The 16,363-nt window shown below is 35.2% G+C and overlaps 2 protein-coding genes across 5 annotated transcripts in view; one reads left to right on the top strand and one right to left on the bottom strand.

Moving 5' to 3' along the window:
- KCTD16 (potassium channel tetramerization domain containing 16) overlaps positions 1 to 2,956 on the bottom strand; it is a 234,122-nt gene extending 231,166 nt beyond the window's left edge. Inside the window, exons 1-2 of one of the 3 annotated variants that reach the window (XM_039836438.1) lie at positions 2,599 to 2,956; positions 914 to 1,055 (exon numbers count right to left, since the gene is read on the bottom strand). The gene's annotated coding sequence lies outside the window, so the exon portion shown is untranslated. Of the gene's footprint in view, positions 1 to 913; positions 1,056 to 2,072; positions 2,370 to 2,598 lie in introns of those variants that run through there. The other 2 variants (XM_039836440.1, XM_039836442.1) reach the window with 2 other exon arrangements.
- Positions 2,957 to 3,071: 115 nt separating this feature from the next.
- On the top strand, positions 3,072 to 16,069 carry YIPF5 (Yip1 domain family member 5). 2 transcript variants are annotated; one of them, XM_039836437.1, is made up of 7 exons: positions 3,072 to 3,226; positions 3,773 to 3,892; positions 10,835 to 11,007; positions 11,800 to 11,945; positions 13,640 to 13,821; positions 14,202 to 14,275; positions 15,089 to 15,180. In XM_039836437.1, coding segments are annotated over exons 2-7 (687 nt in total). In that variant the 5' UTR covers positions 3,072 to 3,226; positions 3,773 to 3,782; the 3' UTR covers positions 15,091 to 15,180. The 2 variants fall into 2 exon arrangements, with proteins under 2 accessions (XP_039692371.1, XP_039692370.1); XM_039836436.1 differs by lacking the exon at positions 14,202 to 14,275 and having other exon boundaries at positions 15,089 to 16,069.
- Positions 16,070 to 16,363: the final 294 nt, after the last annotated feature.

Below are 16,363 nucleotides of genomic sequence, written 5' to 3'. Positions count from 1 at the left end.
TTTTTTTTTTTTTGCAACAACATGAGGCACTTGCAATATTGAAGCCAAAGTTCCAAGAATAATTGTTAAATTGCGGTTAAATTCCTTTGCCAAAAGCATCCAATGTTGTTATTGGTAAATCTGTCTTCCCCAAACAATAACTTATTGCTCAAAGTAAAATAATTGAAATAAAAGAAGCAGAATTTGACGAGGAAATTTCCTATGGGATAAAGGGTAATTTGTCATATTTGGGATATGGGGTTACATAATTAATATTCAAGGTAGTGAAAACAGATCTTGGGCACATACAATAATTTTCACCATAATTATCAGGTTGCATTGTGGGATTTAACATGACTCGCTCACAGCTGCCAAATCCCCACCTTATTTGGTGATTGTGGATATAGCTGAAAGTAGGGAAAACTACCCATGTTCAAACCATAATTTTCTGGCACAACTCCGCATGACATATTTAACATAAAACAGAGGTGAAAGAAGGCATTTCTAAGATATCTAAGTACAATTCCCCTGCCAACCTGAAACAAAAACAAAAATGAAGTTTTTTGTGTTTGTGAAGTATGTTTGTGAAGTGTTAGTGTGCATACTAACATGAGTGTCAAACTAATTAAAAGGTATTACTTGTGATTAGAATGTTCTTTCTTCTATATTACAAGTTTGATAATTGGCATACTAGATTCCAGTGGAAGACTAGGCAGCCGTTACAAACTCACTTGATGTTCCATCATCGTTGACCTGGTTGAGGCTTTCTACTCCTAGTGAGGCCAGCTTAATGACTCTAACAGAAGTCAAAACATTTACCAAGTATTTGTTTCTTTTACTATAACTTGCTGGAGCCTGTCCTGAGGTAGGGAGGCTCAACACCACACCAAAAAAAAAAAAAAAATTCCAGTGTGAACGCCTTTCATGGATCAACCATGAAATTGACTGATGTTCTCAAAATTCCTGAGGAGCTTCTGCAGGATACCTTGGCTTATGTTTCAAAGTCGAACAAACAATATGAAAGATTTAATCACGTAACTCAATTTTCTTGCTTGGCTTCTCAATTGTAGCAGGGGCTAGAGACGAAAGAAAATCCAGGAAATATGTAATTGCTTTCACACTCAGAAGCATAATTTGAATAATATCTATATTGAACAATGCATCCTAAACAGGTAATTTTTAATGTTCATATTCCTGTATTTTGTTCAAATTTAAGGGTAACATCTCTTTGGGATAGGAAGAAACATCAGAGGAAACCAAGAGGTACTAGAATTTTTTTCAATCATAAGATCATTAAGCAGATAAAATGATAGATTATTGCATATTGTTGATAACTAGAAACTAAGCTTCATAGGTAATGTAGCTTAAAGTACAATCATATAATTTATTAATCAAACTGGGATATTTTTGAGAGTGAAAAGGGGACTATATTAATAATTATGCTAAAAAGTATCAGTCATAAAATGAGTCAACGGGGCTGTCTCCAGCATATCAGGATTTATGGTCAGTCTACCTACAGTTGTGCAGCTGTCAATAAATTATAACATAATTTGTAAAAGGTAGTAAATTTAACAGTTAGATGAGCAATTTCGGAAGTTCTCTGATGCAGTAGAAAACCTCAAAGGGTAACTGCCTGTTCCTCTCAAAAGTATAGTCTTTTTTTAATTTTTTGCTGTTGCTATTTTTGTAAGATAGGGAGTATGTTTTTTGTTTTACTTTTACTTGTTTGTTTCATTTTAACCAGTGAAATTTTATTATTCCTTTGAAAACTGGTACCAGAGCAATGTCATGGCTTTTGTCAGGACCACAAGATTTTAGTCCTGGCATAAAATGCAAGGGCTCACAGTATAAACTTTAGTACTATAAATCCTGAAGACAGTTTTGCTCATCAGTTAATACCATGGCATCTGGAGTTAGGGGAGTGAAAGGTAGTAAGGATTCCTCCACTTTGAGAAAGTGATTTAACACAGTAGCCACAACAATTTTTTTTTTTTTTTAAGAAAATCTCATTATGTCACTCGTCGGTTCATAACTTTCAGTGGTTTCTGTTTTCTTTTAGAACACCAGAATCCAACAAGACATTATTTCCTGACCTTTTCTGTAGCTCCAGTTTCAGCTCCTATGTGACTCCCCTCACTTGGTGCTTCATTAACCCTGGCTTCATTTAGACCAGTGATTTCCAAACTGATGTTGCCCAAGGGACATTTTGTAATGTCTGGAGACATTTTTCGTTGTTTCAAGTCTGGTAGGGGGTGCTACTGGCATCTAGTGAATAGAGGGTCAGGAATGTTGCTAAACATCCCACACTGCACAGGGCAACCCCCTACAACAGAATCATTTAGACCAAAATGTTCATAGTGCAGAGGCTGAGAAACCCTGACTCATACCTTTTCCCTGCTGTCTCTGCCTGAAATATTCATGCTTTTCTCTTCCATTTCTTTTTCCTCCCCTTTCCCCTTTTCCTGCTTTTCTCTAATAACTAACTCCTAGTCACCCTTTTGATTATCACCTTCTCATAGTGGCTTTCCAGATTCTTATTCCCAGATAAATGTTACGCCCCTTCAAAGAATTATGGAGCATATAAGAATATTAGTAACAATTTCACATGTATTTGTTTACCTCCTCCCTAACTCCAGGTGAGCAGTACCAGCTAGCTTGTATCACCATAGTATCTCCAGTATATCCAGTAGTTAGCACAGCTAGCAGAGTTGTCATGTAACATCGAATTCAACGTTACTAAACGAAGTTAACAGCCTCACCTATAAAGGGAGAATAATAGAGTAACCACCTCATTAGGGCCTAAAGATAAATAATACACATAAACTCTTTAGCACAGTGCCTGAATCTCCAGAGAGAGAGAGCGAGTATGTAGTTTGTGGACAAGAGACAGGCTCTGCCCGTCCCACATCAGCGCTTGCCACGTCTTCTTCCACGTCCTCTTTCGAGCGAAGAACCCTTCCTGGTAACAATTGTTGCGCCTGCGCCTTTCTGCCTCCTGCTAACTAGCGCCTAGAAGTAGTTCCCGCTTCCCATTGGTCGATACTGCGCATGCACCATATCAGGTTCCCCGCCCCGTCGGTGTCTAACCCAAGAAAGCAAAATCTGCCAACACGCCTGCGCAAGTGAGCGTGCCCCGGAAGCAGTTCTTTGCCCTGTAACACGTAGCAACCAGGCCAGCTCAGGGTTTTCAGCTGAGGTCGGGGGTTACTTGGGGCTGCTGGAGCTACTGCCGCTGCCTCCGCTTTTGGTGAGTGCCCCAGGCCTACGGTACACTGTTCCGCTTCTCCCCACACCTGTGCAACGCGGCTTATTGCCGCCTTTCGGCGCCGCGCCCAGTCCTTTCCGGAGACTCTCCCTCCCTCTCAGGCCCTTGCTGTGACGCTGCCCCTGCACTTCAGGGGCGGTTTTATGAGAGCCTACACTTTTCTGGCAGGTCCCAACCTTATTTTGCAAGGAGGCAACCGCGTTGTCAGTTACAAAACCCTGTCCCGAGGGGCGGAATCGCCTTTGTTGTTATTTTAGACCCCATGGAACCACTCCTCCCACGACCCGGCCCCTAACCCAAGGCATATCAGTTCCTTGAAGTGGAGGTGTCTTCCCAGGCCGTGAGTTAGAGACTAGACAATTCCTTAGCATTCTTCTCGCCTTCCTGGATCCACCCTCCAAATGCTGCTTCCTAAAATTTCAGAATTATTTGCTATCTTCTGGGAAGATTTGCTTAAGCAAAGTATCAGGAACGAATTCAGTAGGACCTTGTGCATAAGCAGTATTTGCCATTTCTCTTCTATTGCAGATCATTTGCAATGTCAGGCTTTGATAACTTAAACACGGATTTCTACCAGACAACTTACAGCATCGATGACCAGTCACAGCAGCCCTATGATTATGGAGGAAGTGGTGGACCCTATAGCAAGTAACTTTTCAACTTTGCAATTTATTTAGTCAAGATTGCAGTGAAAGCATGTACTCAGAATGTGTGTTTCTGCCTGAAACCGAATGTGTGAATATGTCCCATATCAAGAATGTGATTTTTCATAATCTTCCTTTTTCTGGAGAGATATAGGGCACTGGTTCGAAGGGATTGCCTTATTTAGTTTAGTATCTTCTTTAGGGATTGCCTTATTTAGTTTAGTATCTTCTGCAAAATTTTCATGTGTGCTGTGGGTGGAAAAGTAGATTGTTGAACTTTTTGTAGTAACAGTATTTCTACATCATTATATATATGGATAGAAGTTCAGATACCTAAAAGATATGCTAATTAGTCCACAGGACCAATTAAAAATTAAAATTTTCTGATGACTATCTTTATAGTTAAAATAGCCCAACTTTCAGATTTTCCTGACATTAATTGAAAGTGCTTAGTGACGCTACTTAACAGTGTAAGTTTCTTATTATGAATCATCAGGTGATTCATCAGGTGATTTTCATATAGAAATGGATGGTCATTTTTATTATTTATACCTAAAACTTATGGTCAATACATGTGAGTTGGCAGTTGCACATTGAAAAGGGACTCAAAACCTTTCAGCTCTGAATTATTAGAAAACTGATTTTTAAAAATAATTTGTGGTATTTGTGGCAAGAATACACTAACTGGAGGTTTTCTACCAATATCTGCTAAGCCATTGTATCCCTAGTTTCTTAGGACCTTAAAGATGATCTTATCACTCTCCCATCAAGTGAAAGCGTTTTCTATACCAGGTCTGCTTAACCTTTTTAAGATGGTTCAGGATGCTTTTAAGAATCTAGTGAAAAGCATGGGTCTATTTCTGAGAAATATGTGCATGCACTCAAACATCCACATAAATGTGTATGCGACTACAGACAGCTCATGTGTCATCATATGTTCATCTATGGGCTGTGAATTAAAACCTCATGGAGACTACCCTAGGATGAGGGCAAAGGAAGACTATATCTATCAGTCTGAGAGAAACATGTAGTACTAGAACATGTTTGAATTAATAAATTGGAATGGAAGGGCCCAAGAATTTAAAAAACAAAGCAAAAATCAAATTCAGCCCCACAGTCTGGTCTGTCTTGGATAGATTATACTTTTTACAACTTACAGACCCCTTGAATCTGCTTAACCTGATATAAGGCGGCTGTCCCCAAACCTTTCGGCACCAGGGTGCTCCTATGAGAATCTAATGCCTGACGATCTGAGGTGGAGCTGAGGCGGTAATGCTAGTGCTGGGGAGCAGCTGGAAATACAGATGAAGCCACACCTCCTGTGTGGTCTGGTTCCTAAAAGGCCGCAGATCGAAACCAGTCTGCGGCCCGGAGGTTGGAGCCCTGTTCTAAGGTTTTCTCCCCCTAAAACTTAACACAGTGAACTGTGAGAAGTGAGCATGTTAAAAATTCTTCCATGAATCACTTTTTTCCTTTCTGTTAAATTCTCAACTACATATCATTGAGGATTTATCTCTTTCATCAGTTAATTGGGCAAAATTGGAAACATGTCGAGAAATTTTCATTCATTTATTTACCTAAATATGTATTTTTTTGTGATTGCTCTGTGTAAAAGAGGACAAACGAATGTATGGCTAGAGTGCAGCCGTAGGGCTTTGGAAAACCTGGTCGGTATGCAGGCCTGTTTTTAAACAAATTATATTGATGTTTGGACTCAGCAGAACTATTCCATTTAGATTTCAACCTCCCAGATTTATCTGTCTCTGCCTTTCTTTCCTATCCTGTCCATGTTTGCATCACTTAAAGATGTTATTTATCATTCCACTTATTTCATTTCAGTTTTCCAGAGCAATTATTTAGATATTCTGTTGCTAGCTATTCTTATAATTCCATTCCAACCAAATTATGTACCAGTAAACAGTGCTTCAGTACTAGTAAAGAAGTTTTGTCCCAGGTACATAACCATTATTGCCATTTAAGGAATTTGAGTTTATAGATGATGTCTAGAGAAGTCTAGAGAAACAAGAAGCCTAATATATTAGCAGTAGTAACTGGATTTCTGAGCTTTATTTAAAAAAATGGGCCCCCTCTATTTCTATATGTACCTTCAGTTAGGTCTGCAATCTAATGATATTTTAAATATCTATCTCAGTTTATCAAATAACATTTTCTTTGTTTTGTTAACTTGGTTACAAAGATCAGCTGATAACTTTTAGCTATTGATAAAAATCTAGTTTCAGATAGCATATGACTTGGATTGTCTTCAAGTTTGACTTGACTATTAGTCCATAGTTTTGCATCTTCCCTACGAAATCAGCTTTAATATTTTGCAGTTTCCTCTATGGGTACTTTGTAGGTATCATTCATATATTCATATAAAAACAACAAAAATAAAAACAAAAAAAATGAAAGGCTATTTGATCTTAATCTGGTGAGTTTAATGAATGTCACATTTGGACTGGACTCACATTGTTTTCTAGATATGCCTATAAAATACATAGTAATACCAATTACATATTTTTTAAAGTATTGAAAGCTAGTAGGTTTTTTTTATTTTTTACTTAATTAGTAATACCTTTATGTCCTGTGCACTGTCTAAGGATTTTCATGGCCTTAAATAGCCAACCAAGTATGTTAAGAGACATTGTGTTTCTTTTTGGTACTCAGTGCTAAAGCAGGTTTACATCTGCCACTTTTCCTGCTGTAATTGATTTAGTCTATAAAGATTATCTCTACCATACTATGTTTTAGTTTAAAACCAGCAGAGGAGTCAGGAATTTTCCTACTAGAAAAGGAAAATAGTAAAATTCTATGGTATTGTCTTTCTCACCTTGAATCTCGTAGAAGGAATGATAGTGCCACCTTTGAAGCTGTCATTTGCATGCAGTATTTCTCTCCTTTACATGAGATTTCTGGATCTATATCAGGGGTTCTGAAGTATAGACTGCAGACTCTAGAGAATCCATCCTTGAGACCTTTCAGAGAGTCTTTAAGGTCAAAACTATTTTTATTACAATACTAAGATATTATATAACTTTTGAGGTACATTGACATTTGTACTGATGTTGCAGAAGCAGTGAATAGTAAAACTGCTGGCACCTGAATATGAGTAGACAATGGCATCAAATTGTCCCAGTAATCATTGTATTCTTCATTGCAACACACTTGTTGGGGAGAACCAGTTTCATTTAAGGATGCCCTTGATGAAGCAGTAAGAATTATAATTTTATTCTGACGCTCGAATACACACATTTAAAAAATATTCTCTGTGATAAAATGGAAAGCAGTCATAAAGCACTTTAATTCATGCTGAAGTACAGTGATTAGGAAAAGCCCCTATGCAATTTGAGTCTCAAGCTGAATCAGCTGCTTTTTCATGGAAACAATTTTTATTGAAAGAACAATTGTCATAATAAACTATGGTTATTCAGATTTGAGTATTTGGCAGATATTTTCTCATAAATTAATGAAATGAGCCTATCACTTCAAGGAAAACAATATTATGTGTGGCCAGTGATCAAATTAGAGCTTTCAGGCAAAAATGAGGATTTTGGAAAATTTGTATTCATCACCATGAACTTGTCAGGCTGCCCAGTAATCATTTTTCTGACGCAAGCAGTGATGACACTAACGTGATTTTTAAAATATTTTTATGATATATATATTTTTTTATATGAAATGGGTCAATATTTGGAGGATCTGCATAACTCTTACTAATGTTTTTTAAATGGCCAGTGCATGATGCTACAAAATGAGTAAAGAAAGGATATATTCAAAGTGCAAGACAAATGGATGTATTTTAATGAAACAGTATAAAAAGTTTATTATATTGTTTCAATTTCTATGTTGCAACTTAAGTTTAAAAAACTACCACTTTGCTTTGAGTGTTGATGTAGTTTCAAAAGGAATATTCGTGGTCATCTGAAAAAGTTCTTAAAAATACTCTATTTTCCAACTGAAAGTCAGCAACACTTGATTTCCTTCAGATACTTCAACTAAAACAGTGTATCACGACAGATTGAATGCAGAGAGATAAGAATTTTTATTTGACTTCTATTAAACCAGACATAAATGAGATTGATAATAGAGTGCCACTTTTGTCAGTAATTTTTAAAAATAATTTTTCATAAAAATATTTGTTAATATAATAGATTTATTGTTACTTTAAATTAAATATTTTAAATATTTCTCAGTTTTAATTTCTAATGTAAATATATTGATAGATATAACCCACATTAAAAAATCTTTGGGGTTCTCAAGAATAAATTTTAAGACTATAAAAGAGTCCTAAAATCAGAGTTTGAAAACCACTATTGTATATTGTATATCTGTTTATGCTGATTGTAGAAGCCTTCATATGGAACTTTTTCTAGCTGTTTCATAAACTTAGATGTAGATTTATGATGCATCCTAACAGATCAATACAGTAAATCAAAAATGTGAATTCTTGTCATAGTTCAACCAGCTATACTTGTGGGGTGTGTGTGTATAGGTGCAAGTAAATAGAAAGCAACATATTTGTATACAAAAATCACCGAGGAAATGCATATACAGAAAAAAAATATTACAACTGTCTCTGTAAGGTAGGATTTCGGAGTGATTTTTATTACAGTTTTTAAGAGTTAGAATCAAAATGTCTAGTTTTGAATCCTGGTACACATGGGCAGATCATTTTAATCCAAATATCAGTTTCCATATCTTTATAATGTGGAGGTTAATAAAATTAACTTCTTAAAGTTGTGGTGCAGATAATATTAGATATTTCACATTAAACACTTATAACAGTGCTTTACACAGTAATATTCAAAATGGCTATTAGTTATGTTTTTGGAAATTGCCAGTAATTAATATATGCCTATATATTACATGTAACACTTGAGAATTGATTTTAATAAGTGTTGTGCAACATTTTTAAAGGTACAAAGGTACGTTTATGACGTGAAAACTAAGTCCTTTTTCTCTGTTTCCAGGTCCCTTTATCTATATAATGATATATAGAAATACAGAAATCTATATGTATAATCTATATGTATAACATATATACATATGCATATAGATATATTCTAGAAAGCCATGATGGGTGTATATGGTGTATAGTATCTTGAACATTGGTTTTTTTCTTCCCACTGAATATTTCTTGATTATCATTCCTTATCAGCATACATACAGTTGCCTCATTTCTTTTAACAGGCTCATAGTAGCCTATGCTCATAACTGATAGTTATTCATATTATTTTGTTTTTTGCCTTCTGCTCTTAAAATAATGTTGCGGTAAATTGTATATTATTATATAGTCATTAAAATAAATGGTATTTTTTTTTCAGCATGGATTGGACTAGAGTGGTGAGTCTTGAGAACACCATTGGAATTTCCAAAGAGTAGTGCATAGTTGAAAATTAGCCATTGCTTTGATTTGCTTTTAATCAAGATGCTCAATTAATTTAAAATTAAGATTTAATTTTAAAAACTTAAAATTAATGGAGGTCATTAGATTTTTATACTTATAAAAAAGAACTATAAAATTTTTAAAAATTAGACTAAAGGCTCTCTAAGGCTTCTCAGCTCTGTATCTTACTTTTAAAACCCTTTTTACAAAGATGGCACTGAAAGCAAAGAAGGAAACCCTACCCCTCCCAGAGCCAAAGCAAAGGCTTTGACGGCAAAGAACGCAGTGCTTAAAGGTGTCCACAGCCACAAAAAAAATGATGTGCCTGTCACCCACTTTCCCATGGCCCAAGACACTGAGGCTCCAAAGGCAGCCCAAATATCCTTGGAAGAGCACCCACAGGAGAAACAGGCTTGACCACTATGCCATCATCAGGTTCTCCCCAACCCGTGAAGAAGATAGAGTACAACAGCACACTTGTATTCATGTGGATGTCAAGGCCAACAAACACCAGAGTAAACAATCTGTGAAGAAGCTCTACGACATTGAGAAGGCCAAAGTCAACACCCTGATCAGGCCTGATGGAGAGAAGACATATGTTTGACTGGCTCCCGACTATGATGCTTTGGACGTTGCCAACAAAATTGGGATCATCTAAACTGAGTCTAGCTGGCTAATTCTAAAAATGAATTTTTTTTTACTGTAAATATATATATTTTAAAACAATAATTTTACCTCTGTATTTCTTACTATGTAATTAGATTAGTCCCATTTCTAGATGTCATATTTTTCCAGAGCATGGTGTAACAATTTTTAAAAAATATTGGCTCAGTATCCTGTTTCCTATTGTTTTCATCACTAAAATAACCATGGTAAGGTCTCTCCCTCTAAAATGCAGGATTTTCTGTATAGCACATACCAAATGAAACAGTAGGTGTGCAGCTACTTTGAAAAATTAAAAGCAGTATTCAAATGCAAGGCGAACTCAATGTTTTATATTCAGAAAGCTTTCACAAAACTCGATTATTCTACTCTGTGGTTTGAAATTGATGGTTGTTCTTAAAGAGATTTACACACTTGCAAAAAGTAACGTACTACAAAGAGTAAAGAATGATTTTTTCAATGGAGATCTAAATTGCAGTGGAAAATTATATACCATGTAGTACAAAGTCTGTCATCCTAAGTTTTCATTCATAGTCTTAGGCATAAATTTGATTTTACACCTATCTTTATATTATATATACTCAGGAGAGAAAAACAGACAAGATTTTTAAGTTTTATTTGTTGACCTAACGTTTAAAAGTTTAATAGTTTGTAAAATGCTTAAGTGCTGCATAACTGAGTGTTGGCATCAACAGGAAGATTCCCTAAAAAAAACAGACAACTTTTTGGAGATAATCAGCTTGATCTTAGTAATCATTTCAACCATTATTTATAAAACCTAACAAAGTAGATATCCTAGGAATTGCATGACTAAGATTCTCTAGTCTCAGAGATATCAGCTGTTGGGGGGGGTTGACATAATTTTGAGAAATGAAACTAACTTACTTTGATTTACAGACATAATGCTGGCTATGACTACTCGCAGCAAGGCCGATTTGTCCCTCCAGACATGATGCAGCCACAGCAGCCATATACCGGGCAGATTTACCAGCCAACTCAGGCATACACTCCAACTACAACTCAGCCATTCTATGGAAACAACTTTGAGGATGAGCCACCTTTATTGGAAGGTAGGATCAGTGAAAATTAACCTTAGTTTAGAGAAGTTATCCTTTCCTTTTCTTTTAAATGTTGCAGGAAATAGTTTTCTATTAAGTGACCCATTTTGAACAGATTATATATGAAACCACATTGAGCCAGAGGGGACAGGATTTTTAATAGATCTTTAAAAGTGATAAATATGTCAATATATTATTAGCATCATCTTTTACTTCATATTAACAATTCTATCAGTGGAAGAAATAAAAGGAAATAGCATGGTATTGATTATTCTACATGGAAATAAGCTGGAAGAACTAGTAACATCACTGAAAGGTATAGTGGGTTTCAGATTGTATTCCAAACCCATAATGCAGTGGTTCTGAACATTTTTTTAATTCAGTACCCTTTGAAAGTTTAATGAAGGTTATGAATATGCCCCTTAGAAAAATGCACACATATACATAGAGACATAGTTTTGTATACAATTTTGGGGGGCCTCCATGCATTGCTGAAGCCCCAAGTACAGGACTCCTTACTATTAACCCTATCCATGTATTCTTTGATGTGCAGTAATAGCTAAGAGTATCTGTTCCATCATATTGATACCTTTTCCAACACCAAACCAGAAATTAGATATTTGTGGAATATGCACCATAATCAGTAAAGACTGGTATTGAGGACTCATCGAAATAACATCTGGTATTGCTAGATTTTCTTTTAATGCTGGATATTTAATTTCGTCTCCAGTTCTAACATAGATTCTAGTAAACTAAAGGTATATTACAATTCTAACTGGCTTCCTTATTTTTCTTTTCCTTTAGAATTAGGTATCAATTTTGACCACATCTGGCAAAAAACACTAACAGTGTTACATCCATTAAAAGTAGCAGATGGCAGCATCATGAATGAGACCGATTTGGCAGGACCCATGGTTTTTTGCCTTGCCTTTGGAGCCACATTGTTACTGGTAAGATTTTAACTCTCAGTGTGAGGTGAAAGAACAATCTTTAAATGTTCCACCAAGAGCCATTTTTGAGATTGCTTATACATCAAGTTTTTGATGTATTTTGAATGGTATTAAGTTGCTTGAATTTATACCTATTCATTACTTCTCCCTTGATAATAAATACAATATCTTGTTCCAAGAGGGAAAACACCAAAAATAAATAAATAAATAATATGTGTGGCTTTGTTCCTTCATCAAAATTCCTTCTTTTCAGAGACTGACAAAATGTTTTAGTCTTGCTCTTTTTTTTTTTTTTTTTAAATTTCTAGACTTTGGATAGTGTTTTCTTGTGGTGATGGTGGTTATTTCTGTATATTATTTTGACTTCAAATGAATTGAAAGATTAGTGGATAAGAGGTTTTAGTCCCTATCTCCCACCTCCCTAAGACTGATAAAACATATTGAAAATGAAAAGTTATAAAGATAATTGTTAATATTTGTTTTATTTAGGTCTCTAAATTAGAAGAGATTATTGATGTAATGGGCAGATGTTGAGGTTTTCAGTCAGAAAAACTGGGAGTGAATTCAGTACTCCTACTCTGTCCTTGAGCAAGTTATTTAATCCTTCAGCTCTCTCATAGATAATTCTTTGCTTCCTAACTAACACGATTGTTTGGAGATTAAGCAGACAGGTCATGTGAGAATGCTTTGAAAAGTTTAAAGCACTGTGCAAGTACGAGTTATTACTACATGAGTGAATTTATCAATGATCTCAACTAAACTTTTCAAATTTCTACACTCTCAAGTATTTATATATAAATATTGAGTCACAAAATCTCAAGGATTTTTCCATTTAACGTAATTTGTAGAGGCATTCTCGTGATTGAGTTTTACATATCAGAAGTTGACAAACTTCTCTGTAGACTGATTTTAGTGATAACGTGATCTGAATACAATAATACAGTGTTTATTTACATAGCTTGACTAATGGCGCTATAACTTCAATTTAGCTAACCATTACTATCCTGAGGTTTTGTTTGTTTGTTTATGGTCAAAAGACTTTATAAATCAACCAACAATTTGGAAAAATAAAGGAAAAAATATCTTTCATTATATTCCTTTCACCTGGTTGTTATTCAGTTTTTTCTTCTCCGTCCCACAGAACCATGGCTTCCTGCTTATCTTGGCTTTCTTTCTCCTAGCTCCTCTTAACACACTTAGAGAATGAATGATGAAATTATTTCTGCTGTTAAAAAGGTTATGGCTACATCTGCCAATGAGAATAAATTGCTTTGAGGCAGTTTTGGTGGAATTAGGTGCTTTCAAGTGACATTAGCTGTTGTCCAAACATTCTGGATGGCTTTCCATCTTGTCTGTAGTTTATTTGCTTAAAATCAACCAGATTTCTTTTTAGAAATGGAATACTTTAGATGATTGTACATGATTTTGTATCTTTCCATGCCAAACTCAAATACTAACTGGAAAATGAAAAACCAAATATTTGTGTATTGGGAGGTGGATACTTGAAACTTCTCAAGGAAGATATGAAAGCCGATCTGCTCAATATTTTACCTCTTTGCATAAAGAATAGATATCTCTGTAGATTTTGATGCTCATAAATTAAATATCTTCTACATGAACCATTTTAGGTAAAATAAGGCCAAAAATAACTTATTTTTTTACACTTTAACCTATAATCTTTTCTTTACCCACAGGCTGGCAAAATCCAGTTTGGCTATGTATATGGGATCAGTGCAATTGGATGTCTAGGGATGTTTTGCTTATTAAACTTAATGAGTATGACAGGTGTTTCATTTGGTTGTGTGGCAAGTGTCCTTGGATATTGTCTTCTTCCCATGATCCTACTTTCCAGCTTCGCAGTGATATTTTCTTTGCAGTAAGTACTGATCTTTATTTTGGGTATTGATTGACCGATTCTGTACGATAAGATTGACTTGCCATCAATTTAGGATAAATCTCTGATTCAGCATACATACTAGATATATGCTTTTCAGTGATGAACACTGAAGATGGTATCTTTAATACTATCTCAGCTTTTACTTACGTTAAAGAATTTCACAAGTTTTGTGTTCACTTAAACAGTGTCAGTAAATGAATTAAACAGTGGTGATTGTTAAATATTAAATTTAGCATGGAAAAGGTGAAGTTGTTAAAATTATACTTTCTTTTTGATATTTTTTAGACTATATCTGATTTCTTGAATATGTTGGGCATGTACTAAGTGAATGGATAATAAACGTATTCTCTATTTGGCAGCTTTTTAACTGAAAATGGAACATTTGAGTGGGGCACAAGGTTATTACTAACCTATCACTTTCTCAGATGTACTTGTAAGCACATTTAAATATAATTTTTAGATAATGATTTCGGTGAGGTTAAAAAGAAGTGTAAATTACTGCCAATAAAGTTCCTCCTTGTGTCCAGTGCTCAGATGCTCTCTCAGCAGTTCAAGCTCTTTCTGTGGCTAGTGATGGACACTAGCTGGGCTTTGTTACACTTACAGAGTTAAAAAACAGAGGTTTAAGAGAAGAGCATATATCAACTATTTGATACCAGATATTTGGCAAGATGATGACTTGGATAAAAATGCTTCAGATTTTCAGTGCAGAAACTGCTTCACTTTCTCATTTGTTGAGATTAATATATTTATATATGAATTTTACAGAAGACATTTTCTACTAAAACATTGTTCTCCAGCCAAGGGCAGTTTTACTCCCTGGGGACATATGGCAATAGCTGGAGACAATTTTTGTTTTCACAACTGTGGGTAGCAGGGGTGCCCCTGGTATCTTACAGCTAGAAGCCAGAGATGCTACTAAACATCCTAACAGTGCACAGAACAGTCGCCTGCAGCAAAAGTGCATCCAGCCCAATGTCAGTAGTGCCATGGTTGAGAAGCTCTATGCTAAAAGGAGCGAAATGTATTTATAAATGAGCTTTTTATTACATGGGAGAATTCAGCATCACTGAGTTCAGTGTGGAGTACATTTGAACATTTTTGGGGAAAAAAATCTTAGTTATTTCTGCAGATGTTTACATGTGGATTTAAAATGCTTTTATTTAGAATTGCTTTTGTAGTGTTCTTCCGTAACTAACCTCATCTGTCTTTTTTGGCCCTCCTTGTTTTTCCTTTTCGGTTACAGAGGAATGGTAGGAATCATTCTCACGGCTGGAATTATTGGATGGTGTAGTTTTTCTGCTTCCAAAATTTTTATTTCTGCACTAGCCATGGAAGGACAGCAACTGCTAGTAGCATATCCCTGTGCTTTGTTATATGGGGTCTTTGCCCTAATTTCCATTTTTTGAACTGAATTTATCTGGGATGTGGACATCATTGGGCCAAATACACAGAAAAGACTTCGGACCCTTAAATTGGACCAGGAAACTGCTACAGTGCAACTCTCATACAGACCTAACGTTTGACTATTGGAGCAGTGGAAGTAAACATGTATCTTTTGTTCATTTTTATGGAACTTTTGAATACTATATTTGATTTACCTGAAGTATCACTAGCTGTAAATGTTTGTGCTTATACAAATAAGAAGTGCTATTTCTTCCCTGTTCCTGCAGCCTTTGAAAGACAGCTTTTTTTCTTGCAAGTTGTATTATGATGTTTTTGATAAATTTTTATCAACTGTGGGAGACTAACCACAGAGCTGATAATCTTTCTTAAAAACAACCCAGTCGTAGTAAAGAAGACACAAGACTTATTGCAGAAATATTTTTTGAAGGAATTAAGAAAGAAAAATTACCTGTATTCTCAAGTCAGATGCACTTCAAGCAAAAAAGTGATCCCAGTGTAGAGTTTGAGTTTGCACTTCAAAAATTTGACATTCCTTTAAATTATCTCATGGAAATTTTGCTAAAATTCAGCACTACAAGAAGCTCAGTCTACCTTACTGTAGACAGGAAATGTGACACCTGTTTGGATAGCAGCGTTAACTAAACCATAGTGACCTAGACTGGCCACGTAAATGCTTATAGTCGGATCTCCATGTTTCCCAGGAAAAAGAAAATTAACCTTTTTGAGAAAAATATTTAAAATGTCACAATTTCAGTTTTGCAGTTATCAATGTAAAGTACATTTGATGCTTATTAATTAAAATTTTCCCAGTTAATTTTAACTGTTGTTGAGTTTACTTTTGCTAAACCACTGTCCTTGGCATCCCATTTTCTTTAACTTGGGTCTGATTTTGATTTGTATGTCCAATTTATCTTAAGCTTTAAGAATAGAAGTCATCTAGTTTAGAATCAGAAGAAAAGGTTAAATGCGAAGCAATTTACTTTGAGTTAAACATTATTTTCTTGTATCAAATTTATTTGGTTAATATTGTCTTGCTTTCTTACCAGAAACTCTAAGAAAATAGTATGTCTTATATATTGCCCATTGGCTTTTTTCTGAAGAAACTCCCTCTGAT

The sequence above is a fragment of the Pteropus medius genome, unplaced genomic scaffold, assembly GCF_902729225.1.
Source record: "Pteropus medius unplaced genomic scaffold, Ma_sr-lr_union100, whole genome shotgun sequence".
Lineage (NCBI taxonomy): Eukaryota > Metazoa > Chordata > Mammalia > Chiroptera > Pteropodidae > Pteropus > Pteropus medius.
Note: the sequence above shows the minus strand (reverse complement) of the source record. Positions and strands in the feature narration are given on the sequence as shown.